We start from the raw sequence: 23,670 nt of genomic DNA, 5'->3' as shown, positions 1-23,670 counted from the left end.
CCTTTTGCTGCTCATGAAGGCTCACGCTTTTGATGAACAGGCGTCATGTTTAATTCCCGCATTAATTAAATAAACTAAATTAATTTCTTGCTCCGTCATCAATCAGAATCGCTTTAATCGCCAAGTACATTAAATGGACATGAGTTTGTCTTTGTCGTGCTGGTGCAGAGACATGAGAAAGTGAAACATGCATAATGAAACTATCAAATATACATACAGGGCTGAGTCATTGCTGGGTTACAGCACCAGAAGGGTCACTCTCTATAATCTGAAGAATTCAGTGCTAAGTTGTGCAGGCAGTAATATGACTGCAATCATAAGAAGGGGGCCTCAGGGTAGTGTGCATTGTCAGTTTGCCAGGCCGCTGTTTTGACATTAAACCCACTCCGGTTCGCAATCGTTGTTCTAGTTGTCCAACACAATTTGTGTCCCTTTCATCTCGAAAATAGTCAAGGTTACAGTCATGGGCTTCAGCAGAGTCTCTAGTCTCACACTGTCAGATTGGAGTTTGTGACTGGATACTTATTATTATTGGTTGTTTTCTGCATGTTTATTTTGTTTTAGTGGGCATTTAGAGCGTGTCTTTGCTAAATCAAATGTACTTGTCCCTTTATAAAACTTGCTTAACCACTTGCATTTGCAAAGTCATATATACATAGGTGGATGGATGGATAGATAGTGTAGATATCACCAAATCTAGATACTTCCAAATGGCACCCAGAAATAAATAAATGATTTCTTCTGTTTCACTGGCCACTAACAGAATATGTTACATCTTGCAAGAAAAAACAAATGCATCTGAGAAACTGGTAATTATGCCTGTTGTAATGGTTTTCCAGGTTCTAGCCAGACTCTTGTGTCTTTGAGCCACAGAGTCTGGGGACTTTCTTTGATGTTCCCTACAGCGATAGCATCACTGCTGAGGAGCCTAGCGTGGTTAGGATTGATTTTTCTTCTGATTCAACTTTATTTTCATTATTCAGGGAGAGAAAATGTAAATCAGTGCAAATGTTACAGATATAATATATGATATAATTTGTAGATGTGGACCAGTTCTATTCTCAGTTTCTAGACAGTCACAGAGCAGGTTCAGGCAGGCATGTTTGCATGCTGACTGAACTGTCCTGAAATAGTGTTTTGTTAAGCCATCATCAGGTTTTTAGAGGTCATTGTGCTGAAGAAAAGATAAACCCAATGTCATCACTCTGAGGAAGATAAATGTTTAAACGTAACTTTTCATTTAAATGTTGAGATTGAGCAAGAAAGTGCTAATTTATCAACCTCCCTTCTTGTAGTGCAGAATCTCATTTTAAGATGAAACGTTTCTTTATGTGACGATCACGAGGGGGCAATGTGACCTGATATGCAATGATTTCAGTTTTAACACCCCTACAAAAACACTGAGCGTTACCTAGTATGCCTTTGCACTAACTTCCACCCAGCAGAGTTGTTTTGAACACCTATACTCACTCACTCAGAGGTCGTACTGATCAGCTGAAATAAGGTTAATTCCTCAAAAAGCAGCAAAATTGTACAAATTCAGCTTTAAGTGAGCTTTTTATCGGGCAACAGGTTGGTTCAGCAGCTTTAAAAATTACATTTCCTTTATTTTCGTTCAAGTGCAATGTCTGATGCTTTGCAGTTGCAGTTCTGCGAAGGCTTGGTTCCTAAATGACACAACCTCAGTGTGTGAATAAATAGTAGTACTTTATAAGGCACCACCAGCGGGTCCCGTGAGGTTGAAGAGGTTAATGAGGTTCACTGGTTTAACAGCACACTATTAAAGTGTTTGTGTGGCTAATTGTGCGTGAAAATGGACTACCCCTTTTATATTTATTCATGGTGCTGATATCGACTTTGAATTGCTTCATGTATTCTCTTAATCTGTAGTGGCATTAGAAACAAATAGGAGAAAATGCAAGCGCAAGCTGACCAATCAAAGATCTTGTGTTCTCTGTGTGGTGTCTCTGCAGCTCAGATGTGTAGTTACATTTATGAGGAGGTTCACACGAGCTCTGGTGGAGCCTCAGAGCCTCCTTACCTATCCTCCGCAACCGCCTGACACAAAATTATAAATCTGGCTTCAGCCAGTGTCTCTTTGGCCCGGTCCATGGAGCTCAAAGTAAACCTCAGAGGTTATTTCTGTTACCAGATATTTTGGCAACAAGAGGAGGTGTGTTTTCAACAAGGAATGTTTATGTAACTAGAACTCCATTATGCCTACTTCTTGAATATAGTCTTTTATAGCATCTTACATGCACACCCACAATTGGCAGGAGCAACACTATTCATCCCACAATGCTCAGTGGGTTTGCACAGTAATATCATCCATGTATTCTGCATGTATAACAGTCTTCTCACATCTCAGAGATTGCACAAACTGTCTTTTGTCGGGTGCGGTTCTGGAAAACATGACATAGAACCAGTTTCTGAAACTGAGTCTTCCTTTACTTTGTTCAAACCTTGATGCTACTTTGTCCTGCTTCTTTGTTGAACATTAAAAGAACAGACACAGGGGCCCATTGCCGTACCCAATCTGTCAAGCCGTCCAGAACGTGAAGTTTGTGAAGTGTGTAAAAGAACACTGAAATATGCCTCTAGCTTGACTGCTTCTGGTGCTTGCGTTTCATCCCACCTGTCTCAAAGTATAGCACACCCATCTCCAAAGCCTTCACTGTGGCAGCATCACAGTTGGAGTTGTAGTTGTTGTGAGATGCGTTTGTGATCAACAGATAGGTGCAGTACGTGTGATATGCTAATGTATGCTACATCCTTTATTAGACTGAGCTGTCCTGGGTGTCTGGATTTATCAGAAAATTGGATGTTACTGTGCATGAAAAATAATCATGTGCAGTGTTGTATGTGTACATGGAAACAGTGATGACGGAAATAAAACAACAACCAGATGGTGTCGAGTTTTTCTTATGCAGCAAATGCTGCAGCCTCCCTGAGGTTTTTTCACACTTTTCACTTGTCCTATTATAGCACCGCCCCAAAAATAAATTGCATCAAGTCTGACGAAATTTAAAAGATTCACAAATAGTTTAGCAAACTGGTGTTGTTCTGTCTCATTTACCCCTGTCTGACAGGAGCTCAATCAATTTGCCAAAAGGGTTTCATGCCACAATCCTATTGGCTCAACCCAACGACAGTGGGCTCTTTTAAGACTGTGAAAGGTATTTGTTTGCGACTTTGATGTGAACAGTATAAACTAGCATACCAAAGTATCATAACCCAATCTGTAATCCTATCTGTCTTTGCCCTCACACATATAATTTTTTTACCGTACAGGTTGTGAGTGGGCTCCTAGTTTTTTCCCCCCTGCATTTTCTCAATCCAAACTGAATTATTCAGTCTTGCATTCAGCCACTTTTTGACATTTGAGATTTATGGCCCACATGGGTTTTTGGGCAAGGAATGCCGTTCGATATCCTCGGTTGGCTCGAAGATGAATCCAAATATCACTGTTTGCCTTCATTGCTGCTCCAGTATTGATTCTTTAATGCTGTAAACCTTGACTAATGTCCTCACCCAACATGTTAGCAAGCGGTGGTCCTCTGCAGCTGCACAGCGGTTTAACTCTAGACACTTGCTATCGCTCTTTGTTATGACTCCTGCTTCATTTTTGCTCCACTTCTAACATCTGAGGACTTTTTCTCTCATCGTTTGTGGCAAAAGACCCGAGCAAAAGCTGTCTGCCTCCATTCCAGAGTCTGTCAAACTAGATAAGGCAAATTGCCGGTGTCTGTGCTTTAGTCATGTCCTCCTGCCCCTCCTTTCTTCAGCACAAGTGGATATGCTTTCCCCACAATCTGCAGCCTGTCTCTATCAGGGGGTAACATAGCCGATTCTTGTTGGACACAGCCAGAGTTCAGCGACTCAGTATCTCGGATCTGTACTTACTGTACAGCTCGCATGCATGCTGCATTTGAAGCACTGAGAGGTTTCCTGCCCACTTTTAGCCTCTATCATGGTGGATCGGTGGGAGCCTGGGTGGTATCTTAGAGAATGACACAGTGCACAGGAGAATAAAGAAGGACAGGGGGCAATTAAGACACACTCCTGCTCCTCCCCTACCAATCTATGTAGTCTCTATGTGTCACCAAGGTGACATTGCTCAGGGCAATCCAGTTTTTTTATCAGGTATGGAGGCTCTGCCTTGCATTTGTACCATTAGTCATCTTGGAAGCTGTGATGTTGGCATTCTTTCCTAGTACACGACTCAAATTAGCCTTTTATCAAATAGATTATCACCTTCTATAATGATTCTAATAAAGGAATCAATTGAAAAAATAGTCATCAATGAGTGAATACACATATTCACAGGTGGCCTTGTAGTTTGTGACAGCATATAATAAATTATCAGCTCAAAAGGACAACGGAAATTTCCTCTGCTTGCTCAAATGTTTCTGTAAGGACTCTTTGTCTAGGTTTTTTTTTTTCTGCTTTAGTTTCTATGATAGAAAACGGCCTTCGCGGTTGATGCACGTCTCTACATTCACATTCACTGTCTTTTATTTTCATACACATTTGTATTTTGGATTGTTTTCAATATCTTTCGGTTATCATATGGCAAATTCCATATTACTGTCAGAGCCTAACTGGGTCTGAGTGTTTTATAATGTGGTAAAAGCTGCATGACGTGCAGTTACATTACATTATGAGCTGTGTGCTAGCTGGATGGAGCACTGTTGGAGTGATCTTGGAGCAAGAGAGACAACAGATTCTCAGACTTTCTAAAAAGCCTTTTCTCACTATGCCAAGAGATTTTTCTTAGTGATTTTTCTCTTTCACCAACTTCTATCCAAAACCCAAACACGCCTCCACACATTGGTTCGCTAATCAATGAGCAGACACATCCCTAATGGTTGATCCATTCAGCTGCCATACTTATACTTTGACTTTGTCTCCTCTGCAAAATCTGTCGAAGCAGCACTAGTTTGTTTCAGTCTGTGCAGAAAAACAGAACTTGCTTGTCTCACATAACAACAGTATGTTTACAGTTTTAAAGATTTTGCCCAAACTCTGCTTCAAAAAGAGATAACAGATTGAAATAAAAGTAAAACATATTTCTAAATACATTGGATGACTTTGAAGCCATTTCAGTCTGGGCACTGTAGGAGTCCCCCACATCCGCCTGGGGCACTGGATAGTCAGACGCCAAAATTCCCATCAGTGCAGCACTCCAGCTGAGACGTCACAAGCTTGATCCTCGCAACAATCATCAGCAGTAATGTGTCATGACCAAGTGTCCTTGAGGGAAGAAAACTGAACCATAATCTGCTCACTCACTCGAAGTTGAACCACATAAGAGCGGTAGAAGTTGTGTGAGAAAATGAAAGTGAAAGAGTATAGCGTCCATGCTAAGTGTGGAGTGATCGTGGGGGGTAGTCAATGATTGATTAGTGTATTTAATCCATACCATTACGCTGTCTAATAGCCTATGGTAAGACTTGAGTGTACAGTAAACTGGGATGGAAGTGTAAATAGAGAGGACCACGGCGGCTTGCCAAAATGACCTCACCATTAATTTTTTTTTTTTTTTCTAAGCTGAACGTCAGCCAAACTGCTGTACTGCTGCAACTGATCCATGTCCTACACACTGCATTAGGCTCCTGCATATTAGAAACGTCTTTGTTTTCCCAGAGGATGTTAAGGAGCTATTACACAAACAGACATTAAAATTCTAGTCATTACATAGCTTATTTGTTATTTGTAGCTATGTTTCTGGGTGCAGCGTCAACCTTTCAGCTCAGTGAGAGTTCTCATCACACTGCGTTTCTTTCAGTGAGCAGACACATGGATCACAGTTCAATTAAAGTCCCAAGGTCGCGCGTTTGATGGCGTCACGCATAAAGCCGTCCCCCGGACCTATTTGTCTTTGTTAGAGGCTCATGTATAATGCTCTCGAATACAAAAGACGGATTGGTCAGATCGTCCTGTCAAGAGCCTCGCCGGACCGTGCCTTCATTTGAATTTGCCCTTCAATCAATTAAATCAATGAAAGGAACTAATCAGAGAAGGGACAAGCAGCGCGGCCGCATGCTCGATTTCACATACATCCAGGGTTACGATGGCTTATGGGATAACGCTGTGGGAGAACGACATTATGTGGCCATTCAGTGGTGTCATAGATCCACTAATTAGGACAGAGGCAGTGTGAATTCAAACAACTTGTTGGATGTGAATAATTAAGGGCTTCCAGCATGCACTTCTTCCCTTTGATGTGTTTTTTCCCCCCTTTGAAGAGAGTCGCACTATATCAGTACCCCCCATAAAAAGCCAGTTATATCTGCTTCTTGTTAAAATATTAATCTGTAGTGACTCACCACATTTGAGTGAGTCCTCGGTGAAAAGGTATGCACTGTTATTAGGGGGAGGTACACTGCACTGTATTTATGTTTACCATATCTCTGCTACTTGGGGGGGAAAAGCATCTCCCTATTAAGTTAAAAGAACATTATTTTACTTGAAATTGACTTCACTTCAGGAAGCAGTTCTATAATAATACAAGGGAGTGAAGTATTAGGGTATATCAGTTGGACTGATGGTCAGTAGGTTTCCTGTGTGTAAATCATTGTCTGATCTTTACTCACAATAACATAAACAAAACTAATTTAAGTCATCGTTTCTTAACTTCTATGAAAAACATATTCCCAATCTACAATACTTTAAAGCTGTCATAGATGTATTTGTGTTTAAATTATTTATGGACAGAATGTTGGATTATGGTGGAGTAAAAGTTATTAAGCACATTTAATTAAACACCCTTGAATTGTGTAATAAACACCTCACTCATTAATCTTTTTTAGTTATGATAAAAAAAAAAGTGTCTAGTTACTGCAGATCCAAAGGAATGTAGTTGCCTTAGTTTTACTTCTGTTTCCAAGTTGGTGAAATGACATTTAGACTGCAATAACCTGAGTCAGCTACAGCACACTTTGTGGATATTAAGAACTAGTGAAGTGAAATAAATGTCTTAAGATATTCTTGCATATTAAGCTAATAAGCCCTAAAATAGCAATTAGTTACACAGTATATGTGAGAATTCACAAGTTAAATTAATTCACCTCATAGATTCGTAGATGAATGCTGTTATTTAAATAGGCAAGGCTTCTGTTTATTCCATGTCTTTCTTTAACGGAATGGTTGAACATTTTGTAAAATACTTTCATTCGCTTTCTTGCCATGAGTTCGATGAGACGATCTGTACCAGTTAAGTGTTAAGTATGGAGCCAGAGCCAGATTAGCTTAGCATAGAGACCGGAAGCAGTGGGAAAGAAATAGTTACAGCACATAACTCTAAAACCACAATTTGTCATTTTGTGTACAGATTAAACAAGCGAGACACAACGTTAATTAGGTGGGCATACATTTGAACTTTAGACAGAGCCAGGCTAGTCATTTCCTCTTGTTTGCTGCCTGTCTGTGAAGCTAAGCTCTTAGCTCCAGGTCTGTATTTAACACACAGACATGTAAGTGTTATCAATTTTCTCATGTGACTCTCGGCAAGAAATCAAGCAAGTATATTTCCCAAAATGTCAAACTATCTCTTTAATGTTAAATGTTATTATTGTGAATTGAATATGTGTACTTTCCTTTCCGGTGTAATTCATTTTGACGAGGTCGATCTTGTAAAAAAAAAAGAAGCTGCATCTCTGGAGGAATATGTCCAGTATTTGCTACCAGTGACAAACACCAATCATTGAAGTAACTGCTGTTTTGTTTCCCAGGCATTCTTTACAAAGGCAGCGGGGAGAACCAGTTCATCTCTCTCCAGCCCCCTGTGATCTCCACTGTCATGGGGAACGGGCGGCGCAGAAGCATCTCGTGCCCCAGCTGTAATGGACAGGCCCAAGGCAACAAGCTGTTGGCGCCGGTGGCTCTGGCGTGGGGCATCGATGGAAGTCTGTACGTCGGAGATTTCAACTACATCCGACGCATCTACCCATCTGGCAATGTCACAAGTATCATGGAGCTCAGGTAAGATCAAGGCCTGGTTGCATGTTACACCTAGTTTGTCGATTTGTCGATATTATGCAACCTGTTGACTCTTTACCTCTGTCCCATCATCAAATGGTACAAATTCCAAGGTTTTTATTAACCTTGGAATTTGTATGGAGTTTGTATAAAGTCAAGATGAAATGAAAAAAGATGATACTTATATATCATCATGTTTTGTGTTATAGTATTAACATTATAGTGATTTTATATGTATTATATTGATTTGTATATATTTTTTCCAACTCAAGTTCAACAAGAACAAACAAAAACATGCAACATCCTGAAGCTGACCCCTAAAAATGTTGAGACATGGAAAATATGGACATTTAAATAGTTTGGATCGCACTTTACATTTCTACATTTAGTCCGCAGTGTGGAGAGGGACGCTAAAGTGGCATGGTGGACTGACTTCCAGTCACATGCATCTCTCCCCTACCCATATAAATTTGAAATCTTTTCCCTATCCGTCTCCATAATTAGGAAAAACATCCTGTCTTCAGCATGTAATTGGGATGATTTACGCCCTCATGCCAAATTGGCGTCTCTCAGCAATGACTCTGATTCGGCCAGTTGGCTTATTTCAAAGTGGCAGATGTTGATTAAATGTACATTGGGCTATCATCCTCCATGAGACACATACATGACAAACATATGAAAACTGCCTTATAAGGACGTTAAAGTTGGCAGGTAGTTGTACATCAAGCACTCTGTAAATTAGTGTTAAGATTACACGTGTGGATGTTGACCAAATATCAAAAAACTAAGAGGGTAAGTGATTGAAAAACATTCCTCTCCATGTTGTGAACCTGCCAGTGTACCTGTGCAGTAATCAGCCATTATAGGCGGCTCTCTAATGTGGGGAAATGTGTGCACAGTGTGAATGGGAGGCAGGGAGCTGCAGGAAAGGACCATGCATGCTCAGCAACCCTTTCCTGGATAAATAATGATTTAAGGAATGGTTTGTGTCTCCAAACAACTATTTTACTCTGTTTACAAGGAGAAACACAAAGCACTGCTATGAAGACTTGTTGTGTTTGCCAAATTAAATTTAGTCCGACATAAAAGACACACTAAGGACTTTTTTTGTTCACATGATGGCAGTTGCAGTGCATATTTAAACTAGTACTGTAGAAAAAGTGCAAGTTTCTTTGCATAACGTACCACATCTGTCTTATTTTGAATTTGATGTTAGTCTCTTCCAAACATTTAAAGACCAAAGTGGTTTCAGTTTGTGGTATGTATAATGCATGCTTGTTTATGTAAGTGTTCAAACACTCCATATGGGATTCCCTGAACATCTTTCAAGTGCTGTTAGCGTGAAGTCTGTGTTTAGATTCTGGCTTCAGTGGCCAAAGTAACAAGTGGCCGAATCAATATTTCAATATGAGTGGTCAAACTGAGATAAACAATGGTAATGCAGGATGGGGCTTTATGGAGATAGGAGCGCATATTTTCCTCTCTGTGGGTTGTAACTCTCAGCCACAGTCCCGCCTCTCTGATTCCTGCCAAACGGATTGGATGACGGATTGTCATTGCCTGCGACTTTCTCGTGGCTGTGTTGATTCCTCAAGGGGATACTTTGACTCTCTGAGTTTCAGCTGTTTGTTTTTTTCCTCAGTAGATACTGTGAGGGGGAAAAAAGGCTGTTTTATGTTATTGCTAAATGTTGTGTCCTTGTTAGCACTTTCTCTTCATGGTTTCAATGAGGAATAAGAAGGCTTTCAGCATTAAATCAAGTCAAGCCTATAAGTTATTCCTATGACAAGAAAACCGTCTGATTGGGCAAGTAACAACCTTGAAAATGAGAAGTAAAAGTAGCCCCTTAAGATTTACCAATTTCATTGTCTTGATTCTTTCTCCTCTTTCCCTGCTCCCTCTGTACCCTGTCATAGAAATAAAGACTTTAGACACAGGTAGGTGTATTATCTCAGTGCATGTTGCTTTAGTATTCTGTTCACATCATCATCTCTATCATTCTCTTTTTAAGTATATGGATAACTCTGTCTTTTACAGTCGCCTTTAGCACCAGTGATTACCATGTGTAATTATAACAAGCCAATTATGGCTTGATTACATCTAAACAAGAGGAAGAGTGCACAGTCTGTCGGAATTTGTGCAATGTGACAATTACATGAAATGGCTACAACATACACTGCTTTGCATATTTAAAGTATTTCAAGGTATAAACATAGAAAAGGAAGTTAGGTAAATATAGCAGTCCAATTCAATAGCACTGCAATAAACGGTACCACTGTGAATAATTACATTTATAGTGATGGTGTTCAGCAGATGCTGTTATCCAGAGGGTTCTTACACAACCGCTTTGTATTCATGATTAAGACAACTGCATCAGATCAAGTGAAGATGCACATTGGTGGCAATTAGGTTGTCCCAGTGGTAAACTTGACCATAAGGGCCAGAGGTGCCACGGAGAGTAAACTGGTGTCTGCTGTGAGAACGGGAGTATGTGATATGAATATGTGAGTCTTGTTTGAATTTAAAATCGAAAAAAAGTTATGAGCATCTTCAAACTCCCGAGCTCATGCAGCCAAGTTAATTTAATTTTAGTTCCTGTTTTTTTAAATGAGTGTGTTCACACCTGTAGTTTGTTTCCTTTGATATGGACCAAAGAAAATAAAAACAAAAAGATTTGCTGTTGCCTTTTAGGTGTAGTCCACTTAGGGTTCACAAAAACAAACCTAAAAGAAACATAAGTCACATGGACTGACAGTGACCTGAGCAGTGGTCATCATCAGAGCCACATGGACCTTTGGAGGAGAATCAAAACACAGTTTATTCTGGTGACTGATAACATGTCATGTCTCACTTCACTGCACTGGAAAGCTTTATATATCTCCTCTACAAGGAAACACTCTGATACAGGCGTTGATCAAAACTGTACTGCGTGAGATCTGAGCAGCTAGAATTAGATGAAGGAAAGACATGACGGAGGAAACTGCCTCTTTCATTTACATTTTTTTTTCTTCTCTGTTTCGAGCCCGCCTCCCAAAAGAGTTGAATGAACCAATCAGCTTGCTTGACGCACACGTCGGCACGACACATTGTTGAGATTTGGGAGGTGTGTGCGCTGGCTCCTCTGCAAGCCTACCTACCGTTACCCACGTTACCCTCCTCTGTGCAGCTTAACAGAGACGTTTAAGTGTATCTTAGCAGAAGCATTATTTCATTATTGGATTTTTAATTTAATTGAATTATGGATCAGTTGGACGCTTCTGATTGCCTGAGAAGCAATGCCAGCAAACAGCACATTGTGATAGTCTAACTGGCACCTGGACCACAACTTGGGACAGGTATGATGGAACCTTTGAGATGTAGTTTTTGTTCAGACTGTTATAAAACAAAATATTATATACCAGATCACATAATAAAGCCTTAGAGCTTACCTGTCTTATCTGTCTTAACAACGGACGCTTCACAACGTTATTATTTATTGCAGGGCTGTTATATTGGACTGCATAATGTTATACAGGTGTTTCATTTATTGTGTCCACCCCCTGAAGGTTGACTGTAAAAGAAAGGGTTACAAATGTACGTCTTGCTGAATTCTTTATAGGAACTTGATAGCAGCCCCCTATTTTGGGCATTTACTTTGACTCATAATAGCTGTCAGGTTTTATGACTCCATCTTCATCATTTTACAAAGATGTTTCATTGCCACATTTATTTTGCCGTCACATTATCCCACTTTCAAAGCCAACCAGTATTGACTGAGGTACCATTACGCTGGAGTACAACCAGAGAAGCCATATTTATGACTGCACTGTAAAGCAAGCAATTTTTCATGTTAACTGCCTCTGTTTTTAGCTCTTTAATGACACTTGAGCACCTGCTATGGATCAACTCTGACTTAATAGAAAAGGTTAATTCAACCGTTTTTCATTGTTTTTAATTTGTTAAAAAAGTAATTTAATTGACTTTCTTCAAGTCTAAATATCAGTTTTGTTATTCTGAATTCTTGACACATTTGCTCCCTGAATTAAAAAGGGTTGGTTCCATTATGAGACAAGAATGCAAAGAAGCAGAGCCAGATGCGACGCCATTAGTTGTTGCACTTTGTTAACATAAGCCAGTCATTTCTGTAATTTCCAAAGGCTTTTCTCCACAGGGAAGTGATAACAAATGAAATGATCTGGCACACAAGTTGTCATTTTCGCTTTGCAAACTGGAAGCCCACTGCAGTGGTATCCTGTTCAATTCTGTTTGACTTCCATCTTTTCAACCTCCTCTGTTTCACTTTTTGTCTTTTGTCTTTTATTTTTCATTCACAAAGGCTCTACCTTTTTTTTTTTTCCTGCTGTGGAAATTCTTCACACAGTTTTCCACAACATTAAAAATAGACCTTCTTTCCGTCTTCACTTCATTAGTGATGACAATGCTACAAGTTGATAATAAGATTTATATTTTAAGCTGCGACTGGACTGGAAATAAACAGTTACGCTTCATTAGCCATTTATGGTGTGTGTTTTAGAAAATAACGTTCTTAATGACAGTTTAAATGCTAGGAACGTAACCTGATTGAACATTGTCATTAACTTTCTGTCATCTCTTTTAATGCAATTAAAAAAACAAAACAAAACATGAGCCTGAAGAAGGTTCAGTATTTCCATTACACTTTAAAACATGTGTGAAAGTACGCAGGACTTGCTGTTAGTATTTAAACAATACACCTTTCTACAGTCCCTTGAATGTTCGGAGAATATTTTCTAAAATGGGTTTTCTATCTACACAACTTTGTTAACTCTCTGGAGAGGTATAATTGAATCATCTCTTTAATATTGTTGACTCTAAATGTTTTATTTAGAGGGAAAAAAATTCATGAGGGGTTAGTTGGGGTTAAGAGGTTGTTTCAACTATTTCACATTATTGCAAATTATTGCATTTGATTTGATTGTAATTATATTACTATTAAAGGACTATTTGGCTGCATTGAAAGAAAAGGGCAGTGTATAGTGTATAACTAAGATATTGTCTTGAATGCAGTAACAACCCGGCACACCGGTATTACCTGGCAACTGATCCAGTAACTGGCCAGCTGTACGTGTCAGACACGAACTCCCGGAGGATCTACCGTCCAAAAACCTTAACGGGGACCAAGGATCTGCAGTCGAACGCAGAGGTGGTGGCAGGAACCGGGGAGCACTGTCTGCCCTTTGATGAGAACCACTGTGGCGATGGAGGCAAAGCTCCAGAGGCCTCTCTCACTGGACCCAAAGGTATCGTTTAAAACTAATGAAGATGTTGTACTCAAATGGAGGGGCGGGACACAGTGATGGGTTTCTCAGTCAAGAGTGGCAACTGTTAACTTTAAATGTATGTGCACCATTGGGGTCTGTGCCAACTCTACTTATTTTAATGGATGAGTTGTGGGTCATGTGTTGAAGTAAAAGTAAGCAGGACTGCTAACTGTAAAAAAGAAAAAGTAAAAGACGCTTTGTAAATTCAGGCTGTGTACTGTTGCCTTTCAAAAAGTTATTGTTGTTATTTTCCATAATTGGATATTCTTGTAAATATCCTTTGAAATGTATACTTGATTCTTCAAGATTGTTTCTCAAGCGGCTCGTGTGAAAGTCTCCAGGCCTTTAAAGCTTGAAGTGACAGCTATCCACAAGTTGATAACCGCTATGCACAACCAGTTGTCCGCATTCAAATAGCACATGGCCATTTGTGCTATTTGTGGTTGGATTGCTCACTTTTCCATAAATTCTTCTGGATGAAAAGGCTAAGATGAATTGTTTTGCGATAGTTGTTGCCCACTCTGAATGCCAACTGCAATAGCTCAGCTTCAGCTGGGTGATAAAGGCTTGAGTGAAGGCAATCTGAGGGAGCGACTCTAATGATGGAGTGGGTGGAAGCCGAGACCAGAGAAGAAACAGCAGATGGCTCCATTTTTTTCTCCTCCCAGACATTTGGTGAACTCTGCTCAAATGTGACACTTTTCATCTGTCTGAGAATCTCAGACTGTCAAATAGCCAGCTCCCAAGGATTCACCGTGGGCTCCCTCGGCTCGTCAATGTTTTAGCAGAAAGCAATCTTGTGCAGACCTAGCCACAGGTCAAACCAAACCACTCACCTTCCATAGAAGCTCTTAAAGACTGCATTGAAAGAGAAATCACACTCTGGAGGTAAAACTGAAGCTGAAGCTCATTCAAAACACTTTAAATCCTCCAAAAACTAAACAACAATCTCCCATTGTACATACGTGTTCCTGACATCAGTCTTTAGAGTTAAACCTAAAACCACAATGTAAAAACCAATGTGGAGAATGGAAACTAGTCTCCCTGCATGTGAGGTGTGATTGAATTCCCACAGGTGCTGGTCTCTATTAAGCAGCGCGGTGACACGGAGAGCGATGTGGAGGCTGGCGTGGCCCGTTAATGTATTTTCCCAGTTTGGGACAAATGGTTATTGCAACTCCACACTGGCTCGGCTGCAACTTACAACTCTGAGCTGACACTCAATCATTGACACAATTTAGTCCACAGTTGTCACCATGGCAACTGCCTGTCTTTCACCCCTTTCATCTAAAATTGGCCGAAGCTGTCATTTCCGCTCCCTCGCTCATTCATTTCTCAAATGGTGTGCAGATTGTTGATGATTGCCGATGTCAAAAAATCTCTCAAACTCACCACTCATTGACACCCCCCACCTCCTGAGGTCCTTTTTTTAGAGAGGAGGGTTACAAGATGCGGCAAGTGCATATATACCGTATGAATACAGCCTTTCCCACTTCTGCCTGAGAAATTATTTAATACCAGAAAAGCAGCCCGTGAATAATTGATGGCTGTGCTTTTTGCAGTGACCTGAATAATAGGAAGGCAAGCTTGACACATGTAACCATCTTGTTCTGTCCACTGAGTCATGCAAGCTGAGATGCCGCATATCTACCATGTTTTCATGTTATCACAGGTTTTTTTTCTTTTTGTTATCCCCCCCACCCCACCTGATGTCAACAGGCATCGCCGTGGACAAGAATGGCCTGATTTATTTTGTTGACGGCACCACAATCAGAAAAGTGGACCAGAACGGCATCATCTCCACTTTCCTCGGTTCCAACGACCTGACATCGGCTCGCCCTCTGACCTGTGACAACAGCATGGACATCAATCAGGTGACTTTATATGCACAAGTGCCAGACAGTTGTTAACCCTGCCTGTATGCTCACACAGAGCATGTCACAGCGCCACCTTCTGCCCTCACCCCTCTAACCCTCTTTCAGTTTGCTCACACATGACTCATCATTGATATGCAGTGTTATATAACTGCATATATTTTACATATGCAGTATAACTCATCTTTTCATGAATGATAATCTCTTTGGGCAACTGGTTTTCGAGTGAGAGCAAGGGGCATTTTTTTTAATTTACCTCCCAGTCTACATTATTATCAACAGTCCCCAAACTCTTCACTGAACTTGGTAAAAGAGGTTTTTGGCATGCTGCTCTCTCTGTCTGGAACCTTCTGCAATTAAATTTAAAATTGCAAAAACGGGTCTCTTTCTGGGAATTTAAATCAACGCTGCAGTAACTGTGTATGCTCTCTCTTCTGGCTGCTATTTGAGAGAATATTAGAATCGGGATGTTTTAGTGTAATTCATTTATGTTCGATAGGATTAGATTATTCTTATTTATATTGATGGTTTTAGATTGCCCTTAGGCTGTTTTTAAAGAGCCTTTTCAGTATGTTTCAAGGATATAGTCTTTTAAATGATTCTTATTGGCAATTGTATTTATGGTTTTATAATCCCGTTTTTGTTTAATTCTGATCTTGTGAGATCTTTTCTGTTGTCTGCTTTATGATGTTGGTCTGTAACATTATTATTTCAGCCTGTCTTGACCAGGACACAATTTTAATCTCAATGAGAATTTCCTGGTTAAATTAAATTTCAAAATAGACATTTAACTGACAGATCTCCAGAGAAACATATAGTGACATTAGTGGAATAAGCTCCAGTTCCTAGAACACAAACATTATAAGGTGCTTCGTGAAGAAAAAACAGAGAAAAATACTTTTGTGTTTTTGCTCTCAACTCGACAAGAGCAGAGCATTTTCTCTGAAAGTACAGGAGGAAAATATGTGCAAGGAGGAAGATGTGATTTCAGCAGGAAGTGGAGACTTGAAGTGTTTATTGAGGAGATGAGTTTTCAGGTCACGGCAGATGATATGGAGGGAAGAATAATTACTCAGTTTGGGGGGCTTGTTTTGATGTGGCTGGAGCTGAATTAGTGTTTAGTGTTCCACTAGAAATACTCAGGATTGAGGACACTTTACACCATACATGATAATGAAGCAGCACTCGTTAGCGAGTTCACCGCACATGAAACCTTTTCTTCAGCAGCACCTGACAACGGCTGGATTTGTCCAACAAAATTATACCAACTCCCTGCGAATGAGGAAACATAAAAGCAGCGTCCTGACCCCACACAATAGGTTATAACATTACAATACTCTGACACTTTCAAAGCAGAAGTGCAGCTCCTTGCACTTAAACATTAATATCCCTCCTCATTTCATTCTTTAGAGTTTTGAGATCTGACTTCATGAATAATGAAGAAAAATAAAAAACAGAAAATCACATCATCTATCATATGAAAATGGATGCATTCACAGTGTCGATATCCTGTTTGTGCAGAAAGTGAACTTGTAAGCGTATTGACTGTTGAAAATGAAATTGCCGCAGGATCTCCACCTTCTCCCACCTCTTACATGTGTACACCAGACATAACAGTGTTTTTTTTGTTTGTTTTTTAACTAACCAATTTACATTTTAATTAGATTTTCTAATGCAGGTCAGGTTACAAAAAGACAGACTACAAACAAAACACTTCAAAAGTAGATAGGAAGGACTGCAACAGTCAAAACCAAATGACCCCGACAGCAGATATCACAAATATTCTTGTCTTGCTGAAAGGTTAGATAACAATAGAAATGCATTAACAGAAATAGGAGCTAGGGTGAAAATTAAAGGGCGTTTTTGGCAGCATAAGAACATTTTAATGTGAACAGAAGAGAAAGCAATCTGTGTTTGTGTGTGTGTATGTGTGTGTGGGTGGTGAACATGAAGGGGGAAGAACATAAGAGAACATGAAGACAAAGGATTAAGCTTGTCACTTTTTGCTAATTAACCAAGTCATTTGGTTTGAGCCAATAAAGACATGGTTTTGGCGAGACGGTATGATCCTCAGGCATCCCAGCTCGAGAATTGGCTCAGTGCAGTTTAACTAGTGGCAGCCTTAAAGGCAGTGTGTTTTATTATTAATCACCCTGTGGAAAAGCACAATTCAGGAGCGTTTTGACAGTTTTAATGACACATTTATGTATTTGAAGACCAGGCCAGTCATTTGTGCCGTTACAAATAAGCTTTTTATCCACTGACACGTTTCTGACAAGCAGACTGTAATGGTTGGCCCGGGTTAAAGCTTTGGATTGTGATATCTACTTTTTATTTTTTCAAGGTGCTGTTAATATTGTTTCCATTTTTTTGTGTGTGAAATATTTATTATTTCATTTTGATTTAATTTGATACACTTAATTGATCACCCAATGGGGATCCCCTCTCTCAGGTTGCAGCACCAGTTAGTACAGCAGAAATGTAGCTATACTATATCATATACCCCAAAGGTATAAAAAAATATTTATTTCTGACTCACTGAAATAAACAAACTAGTATAATGGAAAGAGAGACTACCCTGCAACTAAAATGTCATGTTTGATTTCCACACCAGCCAATGTCTTAATCCTCAACTTGATATATTTCACCGATTAAGAAAGATGCATAAAAATAAAGTAATAATAATAAAATACATTGTCTGTCTAAGGCTAGTGAAACAGTGGATAGCTTCAAAGAGCAGGAGTTTGTTTATAGCTTACTCACAGCCTAAGTCATTCTGAATATCAGCCTATACGAGACTAGACTGAAAATGTCCTCATCATAGTCGTCACTACATTGTTGTTGTTTTTTCTTTGCTTGCTGATTTTAGACAATCCCACCATGAAAATCTGGAAGGTGTTTTACTGTTCATGAGCTGGGCTTATGCTTGAGTCACTGCTGCATTTTATTAATCAGAAAAAGGGCTAGCAAAATGGGTATTTATTTAAATCAATTATGAGTCATGATTACTTTGAGTAAGCAGCTATTACATTTTTTGTTTCAAATGGATAATAATGTTGATCTTGTGACAAAAAACAAACTAATTATGTCTTGTATTTCAGGTGATTCTGGAGTGGCCCACGGACCTAGCAGTTAGCCCCATGGACAACTCGCTGTATGTCCTGGACAACAACATTGTGTTGCGCATCACAGAGAACGGCCAAGTGAGCATTGCAGCTGGCCGACCTATCCACTGCCCATTGGCTGGACTGGAGCGCGGTGTGGCCGGTGGTCAAAGGGCGCAGTTAACTCCTCTAGAATTTGCTGTTTGCATCACCATATCTTATCATGGGGCCATCTACATTGCAGAGACAGATGAAAGAAAGATGAGCAGGATCCGAAAGGTTTCTGTGGATGGTGAGATAACTCATTTGGCCGGGGCTCCCTCCGACTGCGATTGCAAGAATGATGCCAATTGTGACTGTTACCAGACAGGGGACGGCTATGCCAAAGATGCGAGGCTCAATGCGCCATCTTCTTTAGTGGCAGCTCCAGATGGAACACTCTACGTGGCCGACCTGGGCAACATCCGCATCCGGGCCATCTCTAGAAATGGGCCAACTGTGACTTCCAGTGCCAGTACGTTTGAGGTGGCCTCCCCTGATGCCCAGGAGCTGTATGTGTTTGACAGCAATGGCACCCACCAACACACTGCAAGCCTGCTGACTGGCGACTTGAAATATACTTTCAGCTACAGCACAGAGAATGATATCACAGCTGTAACTGACAGCAGTGGCAACACCCTGAGAATCCGCAGAGATCCTAACCGCACACCGGTGCGTATCGTCGCCCCTGACAACCAAGTGATCTGGCTGACCATGGGCACCAATGGCGGACTGAAAACACTTACAGCGCAGGGCGAGGAGCTAGTGCTTCTCACTTACCACGGTAACAACGGCCTGCTGGCTACAAAGACATCAGAGATTGGCTGGACAACTTTCTACGAGTAAGTATAATTGAGATTGGCGGAATCATTTTGCGGAAATCTTTACATCACTTGCCAAAGTCGGACTGATTTAGGAATGAATGAATGCAATTTATTTAGGCCTTTTGCATATGTAACCTGCCCATGGTACAAATTTAAACACCTCCTACTTCTTGCATACTAATACAAATTATGTAAACAAATGCACTTTGCATTCTGACAGTTAATGTTTAGTTATAAAAACAAAAGTATTCCCTGCTTCTCATGGATGAGGAGGCAATATCAACAGCCTTGCAGTGTAAGAATTTATTAAACAAGCTTTTGTTTGAGCTTGCCACCTACTGTTTGGCTGTAACTGACACAAATATTTATATCCCTTTTTTAATTATAAGCTAAAACCTCAGTTACAAAGACAAAAATGTTCCCTGTGTGTACTTGCATGTGTGTAACTCTGTCTGTGTTTTTTCTTATCTCACAGCTCAGTACAAGTTTACTCTATAATTGGTAACCGTACTTACCTGCAAACTGCTTTAGGCTACACATTTAATTGAAACCTAATTATAAAATTTGCCTCAGATGTGTGAAGTTAGCAGTTATGTTGTAGTTAGCAGAGGAGGAGCTACAGAAGTTTTGGTTAAATAGGACATTGTTTTGACATGCATACGTTTAAAAAAAAAAAAAAAGTAAAGTTGAACATAATGACTTTATACTGAGCCACCTGGACTCTATCATATGGCACTTTATTTTTGCCTCTCTGTGATTGAATTTTTCTCCCTTGTGTAATTCCCTGTCATGTCACATTATGCCATGAATGATATCCTCACCATAACTAAAAAAGCAAAGCATTCAGTTGAGATTATAATGACACATCAATCATCCAAATAATTGAATTCATTACAAGTCTGGGTTTTTTTTTTTATGTAAAACTGATAGCTGATGAGATGTGTCATTCTCCCATTACAAATATTTGGATTGCCCCTTGGGTTGTTTCAGACGCCCCTTCACTCTGGCAATGAAAATTGAACATATAAAAAAAGAAAAAGAAAAAAAAAAGACATTTAAATTACAATAAAGTCGATGTTCTTACTAGCAAGTAAAGAGCTGATAATTGAATGCACTGTGGCACTGAGAGCCCTCATACATATCAATGCTTTGTCATTTGATGTTCTTTTTGTCAAACAGCTATGACAGTGAAGGACGGCTAATGAATGTGACGTTCCCCACTGGAATGGTGAATAACTTGTACACAGACATATACAGCACTTTGACAGTGGACATTGAAAGCTCCATGACTGAAGAAGAAATCAGCATCACCACGAATACCTCAACCATTCGTGCCTTCTACACTCTGTCTCAGGGTAAGGCCGCGACACTCATCTCCCCAACTCAGGCAGCTATTTTGTGAGCGGTTATTTGTTATTCAGGGGTCGTCGGGGCAATGTTGAGTAAGCTTAAGTCGTGTATCATTGCAGCTCAGAGGGTCTGACAGACGACAGTGTAAATGATTACTCTCTCAGTGTACGAGTTTGGGGTGTCAGGGAGACGCATCAACCTTGTATCTAAATGGTTTCTACTCTCTGCCAGAGCCAGATGGTCCAGTTATTTCAGCACATCATTCATGTTGATTCTTTTCATCTGAAAAATGTCTAATTTGAAATACAAAGGACATAAAGCATAATGACGTACAACATGTAATTACCTCAGGACTCTTTCATTAATTCCAGTGTGTGACCTATAGCTTTGTCCTAAGTTGCACATTTTGTTCATTTTTTGTTTACTATCAACAGACCAATGTAGAAGTAGCTATCAAGTGGGCTTTGACAACTCGCTGAGGATTACCTATGCCAACGGGATGGACACCCACTACCAGACAGAGCCCCACATCCTGGCAGGCGCCGCCAACCCAACTGTAGCCAGACGCAACATGAGCTTGCCAGGGGAGAGTGGGCAAAACTTGGTTGAGTGGCGCTTCCGCAAAGAACAAGCCAGAGGGAAAGTTATCGTGTTTGGACGCAAGCTTAGGGTATGTTTGATTTTTTTCTTCTTCTTCTTCCTTGTGGCATACGCAAATGATGCATACAAAAGTGAGTATTTCTTGTGGCCTTGCTTACCTCAGTGGTAGATAGATTATGGCAGTGGCACTATTTGGGACAGGGATCACTTGCAGGTTACTTATGCAAAAATTAAATCAAACTGTCCGAAAAATGACAGATGTTATTTTATGTCTGTGGCTGTGTCACTGCCCTTGTTGCAGCCATACAAAAATATGTCTGCAATTCTTTCTTTCCATTGAAATTTATGAGTCACATCAACATTTATTTCCTGATATAGAGAGTTATCAATATTCTAGTACTGTACACATGTCCACCTTTTCTTATTCCTTCTTCTTAGAATCTGACACTCAGATTTATGATTTACAGTACTTCATGAACTTAACTTGGGTGGTTACTCTGCCTCCGAGTAATTTTAGTCTCCACTAAATTTGTGATTTAAGTGCACCTGAACAATCGCCAGAGTGTCTCTCAGTTTAATGAGCCTCGGGAAGGGGTGTTAATCTCTGTGACAACTGTAGAGAAAATCCATGTGAATACAGTTTAAAGAGCCATCCAGACAAAGAACAGGGAGATCAAAACCAAGAATTTCTTCTCAATATCGCACTGTTGTGTGTAAGTAAATGTGCATTTGGTTGTGTCATTTTTTTAAGTGTTATCTGCCTGTTATATTATTGTCACTTGTAGGAGTAGTTGTCATTTTTGTCTGACATGTTCTTAAATCAAATCTTTCCCACAGGTGAACGGACGGAACATTCTTTCTGTCGATTATGATCGCACCCTGAGGACAGAGAAGATTTATGATGACCACAGGAAGTTCCTCTTAAAGATTATTTACGACACAGCAGGCCACCCAGTACTCTGGGTGCCCAGCAGTAAGCTACTGCCGGTTAATGTGAGCCGCACTAGCAGTGGGCAAATCAGTGCCCTGCAGAGAGGTCCCACCACTGAGAGACTCGAGTATGATAGCCAAGGCCGCCTGGTTTCCAGGGTGTTTGCTGATGGGAAGATATGGAGTTACACCTACCTGGAGCAGGTGAGAAAATAACATGACCAGAGGAAGCAATATGTAAGCTATATTGTACAGCAGGCTTGTCATTATCACCACAGGGTGAAGAAAGACCCTGACATGTAGCAGAGGTCACACTCAAGAGGCTTATTTTGCAATAATCACCAGCTCCATGTATATAATGCTGCTTATTATAGAGGTACTTAGCAAACACAGTAATCATTTTACACTAACTGCAGATTAATGAGCATCATTTACAAGCTCTAGATATAAAAATGTTTTGAAGGATTGTAATCATGAGCTACACCTCACCCTCTACCCAGTAATTAAAATTCAGCGGCAGACTGAGGAGGTAAGTATAAAAATTGAATACTGCTTTTCTACAGTAATTCAAGGTTAACCAAGGCCCAAAAATGGTTTAAACAGTAGAGCGGATGACCATCTCTGCCTTAGTAACATATCTCTTGTCCTAGAAAATGTGTGGTAGGTTGAACTGAATGGCAATATCCGCAACTCTGCTTCCTGAACTAACTCAAAATAAATTGGCAGCAGTGTATAGTATATAGTACATGTGCAATAGAACAGTATACTCTTTAAATCACTGTGTGTAAAGCTGGGGACATCTGGGGAGTTTGTTAAGCGCATTGTGCACTGCCAGGGGACTGAAGATGAAAATCCGTTTTAAGCTAACTCTGGTACAGTATATCAAATGCAAACATATGTACTTAATATTGTTTATGGTCCCTTACAAATAAAATAAATAAATAAATAGAAAATGAAGTACCTTAATTAAATAGCCTACAAAGACTGGACATCCCACACCTAATGACTGTTTCCACCCGTTTTCAGTCTTAGAAGCCAGAGGAGTGCGAATTGAAAGACTGAGTAAAAACGGAGACGACACACTGGGTGATAGGCAGGCTTTGATTATATGAAATCCTGTGAATGCACAATTTTCACATATTTAATGTCTGTATTTACACAAATGTGTGCTCCTTTCTGACCACCACAACTCAAACTGTGCAAATGTTTGAGGAAATCGTGGTTATGTGATTTGTCCAGTCTTTGTACTGTAGTCTTCAGGTCTGCTTCTAGCTTTACAGAAAATTCTAGCAATATACTTTCTTGCTAAATAACAAAGAATACACTGAGGCTTAATCATGTACGTAGTGTTTATCATGACACACATATACTCCGCAAAAATAAAGATTGTAGGTAGCTTCTGGTCTTTTGCATGCTGCTGTTCCATCATGTCAAAAAGCAACATATCACTCCATCCATCTCCTCCGCAAAAATATCCTTTAGTTATTTTGTAGAGTGTATTTAAGATTGCACTGAGATGCTCAGCTATAAAACCCATGCAGAGATTTCCTCAGTCACTCCTGGCCGCGTCCTTTCATTGCGTGACCTGGAGAGGCCATGTCAACAATCTTGACATAAGGAACACAGAGAGCTCAGGGAGCACAGGGAACCTCTATGTAGCAACGGATGACTGGGCATGACATTTTAACAG

At 40.1% G+C, this 23,670-nt stretch overlaps 1 protein-coding gene across 2 annotated transcripts in view; it reads left to right on the top strand.

The window, feature by feature from the left end:
• LOC139291455 (teneurin-3) overlaps positions 1 to 23,670 on the top strand; it is a 65,513-nt gene that overhangs the window by 37,848 nt on the left and 3,995 nt on the right. Inside the window, exons 15-22 of one of the 2 annotated variants that reach the window (XM_070913480.1) lie at positions 7,734 to 7,983; positions 9,897 to 9,917; positions 13,006 to 13,238; positions 14,979 to 15,133; positions 18,235 to 19,118; positions 20,280 to 20,455; positions 20,885 to 21,120; positions 21,888 to 22,184. In XM_070913480.1, coding sequence (XP_070769581.1) covers positions 7,734 to 7,983; positions 9,897 to 9,917; positions 13,006 to 13,238; positions 14,979 to 15,133; positions 18,235 to 19,118; positions 20,280 to 20,455; positions 20,885 to 21,120; positions 21,888 to 22,184 — 2,252 coding nt within the window. The remainder of the gene's footprint in view (positions 1 to 7,733; positions 7,984 to 9,896; positions 9,918 to 13,005; positions 13,239 to 14,978; positions 15,134 to 18,234; positions 19,119 to 20,279; positions 20,456 to 20,884; positions 21,121 to 21,887; positions 22,185 to 23,670) is intronic. The other variant, XM_070913481.1, reaches the window with a different exon arrangement.

This window comes from Enoplosus armatus, chromosome 10 (assembly GCF_043641665.1).
Source record: "Enoplosus armatus isolate fEnoArm2 chromosome 10, fEnoArm2.hap1, whole genome shotgun sequence".
In the NCBI taxonomy this organism is placed as follows: Eukaryota; Metazoa; Chordata; class Actinopteri; order Centrarchiformes; family Enoplosidae; genus Enoplosus; species Enoplosus armatus.
Note: the sequence above shows the minus strand (reverse complement) of the source record. Positions and strands in the feature narration are given on the sequence as shown.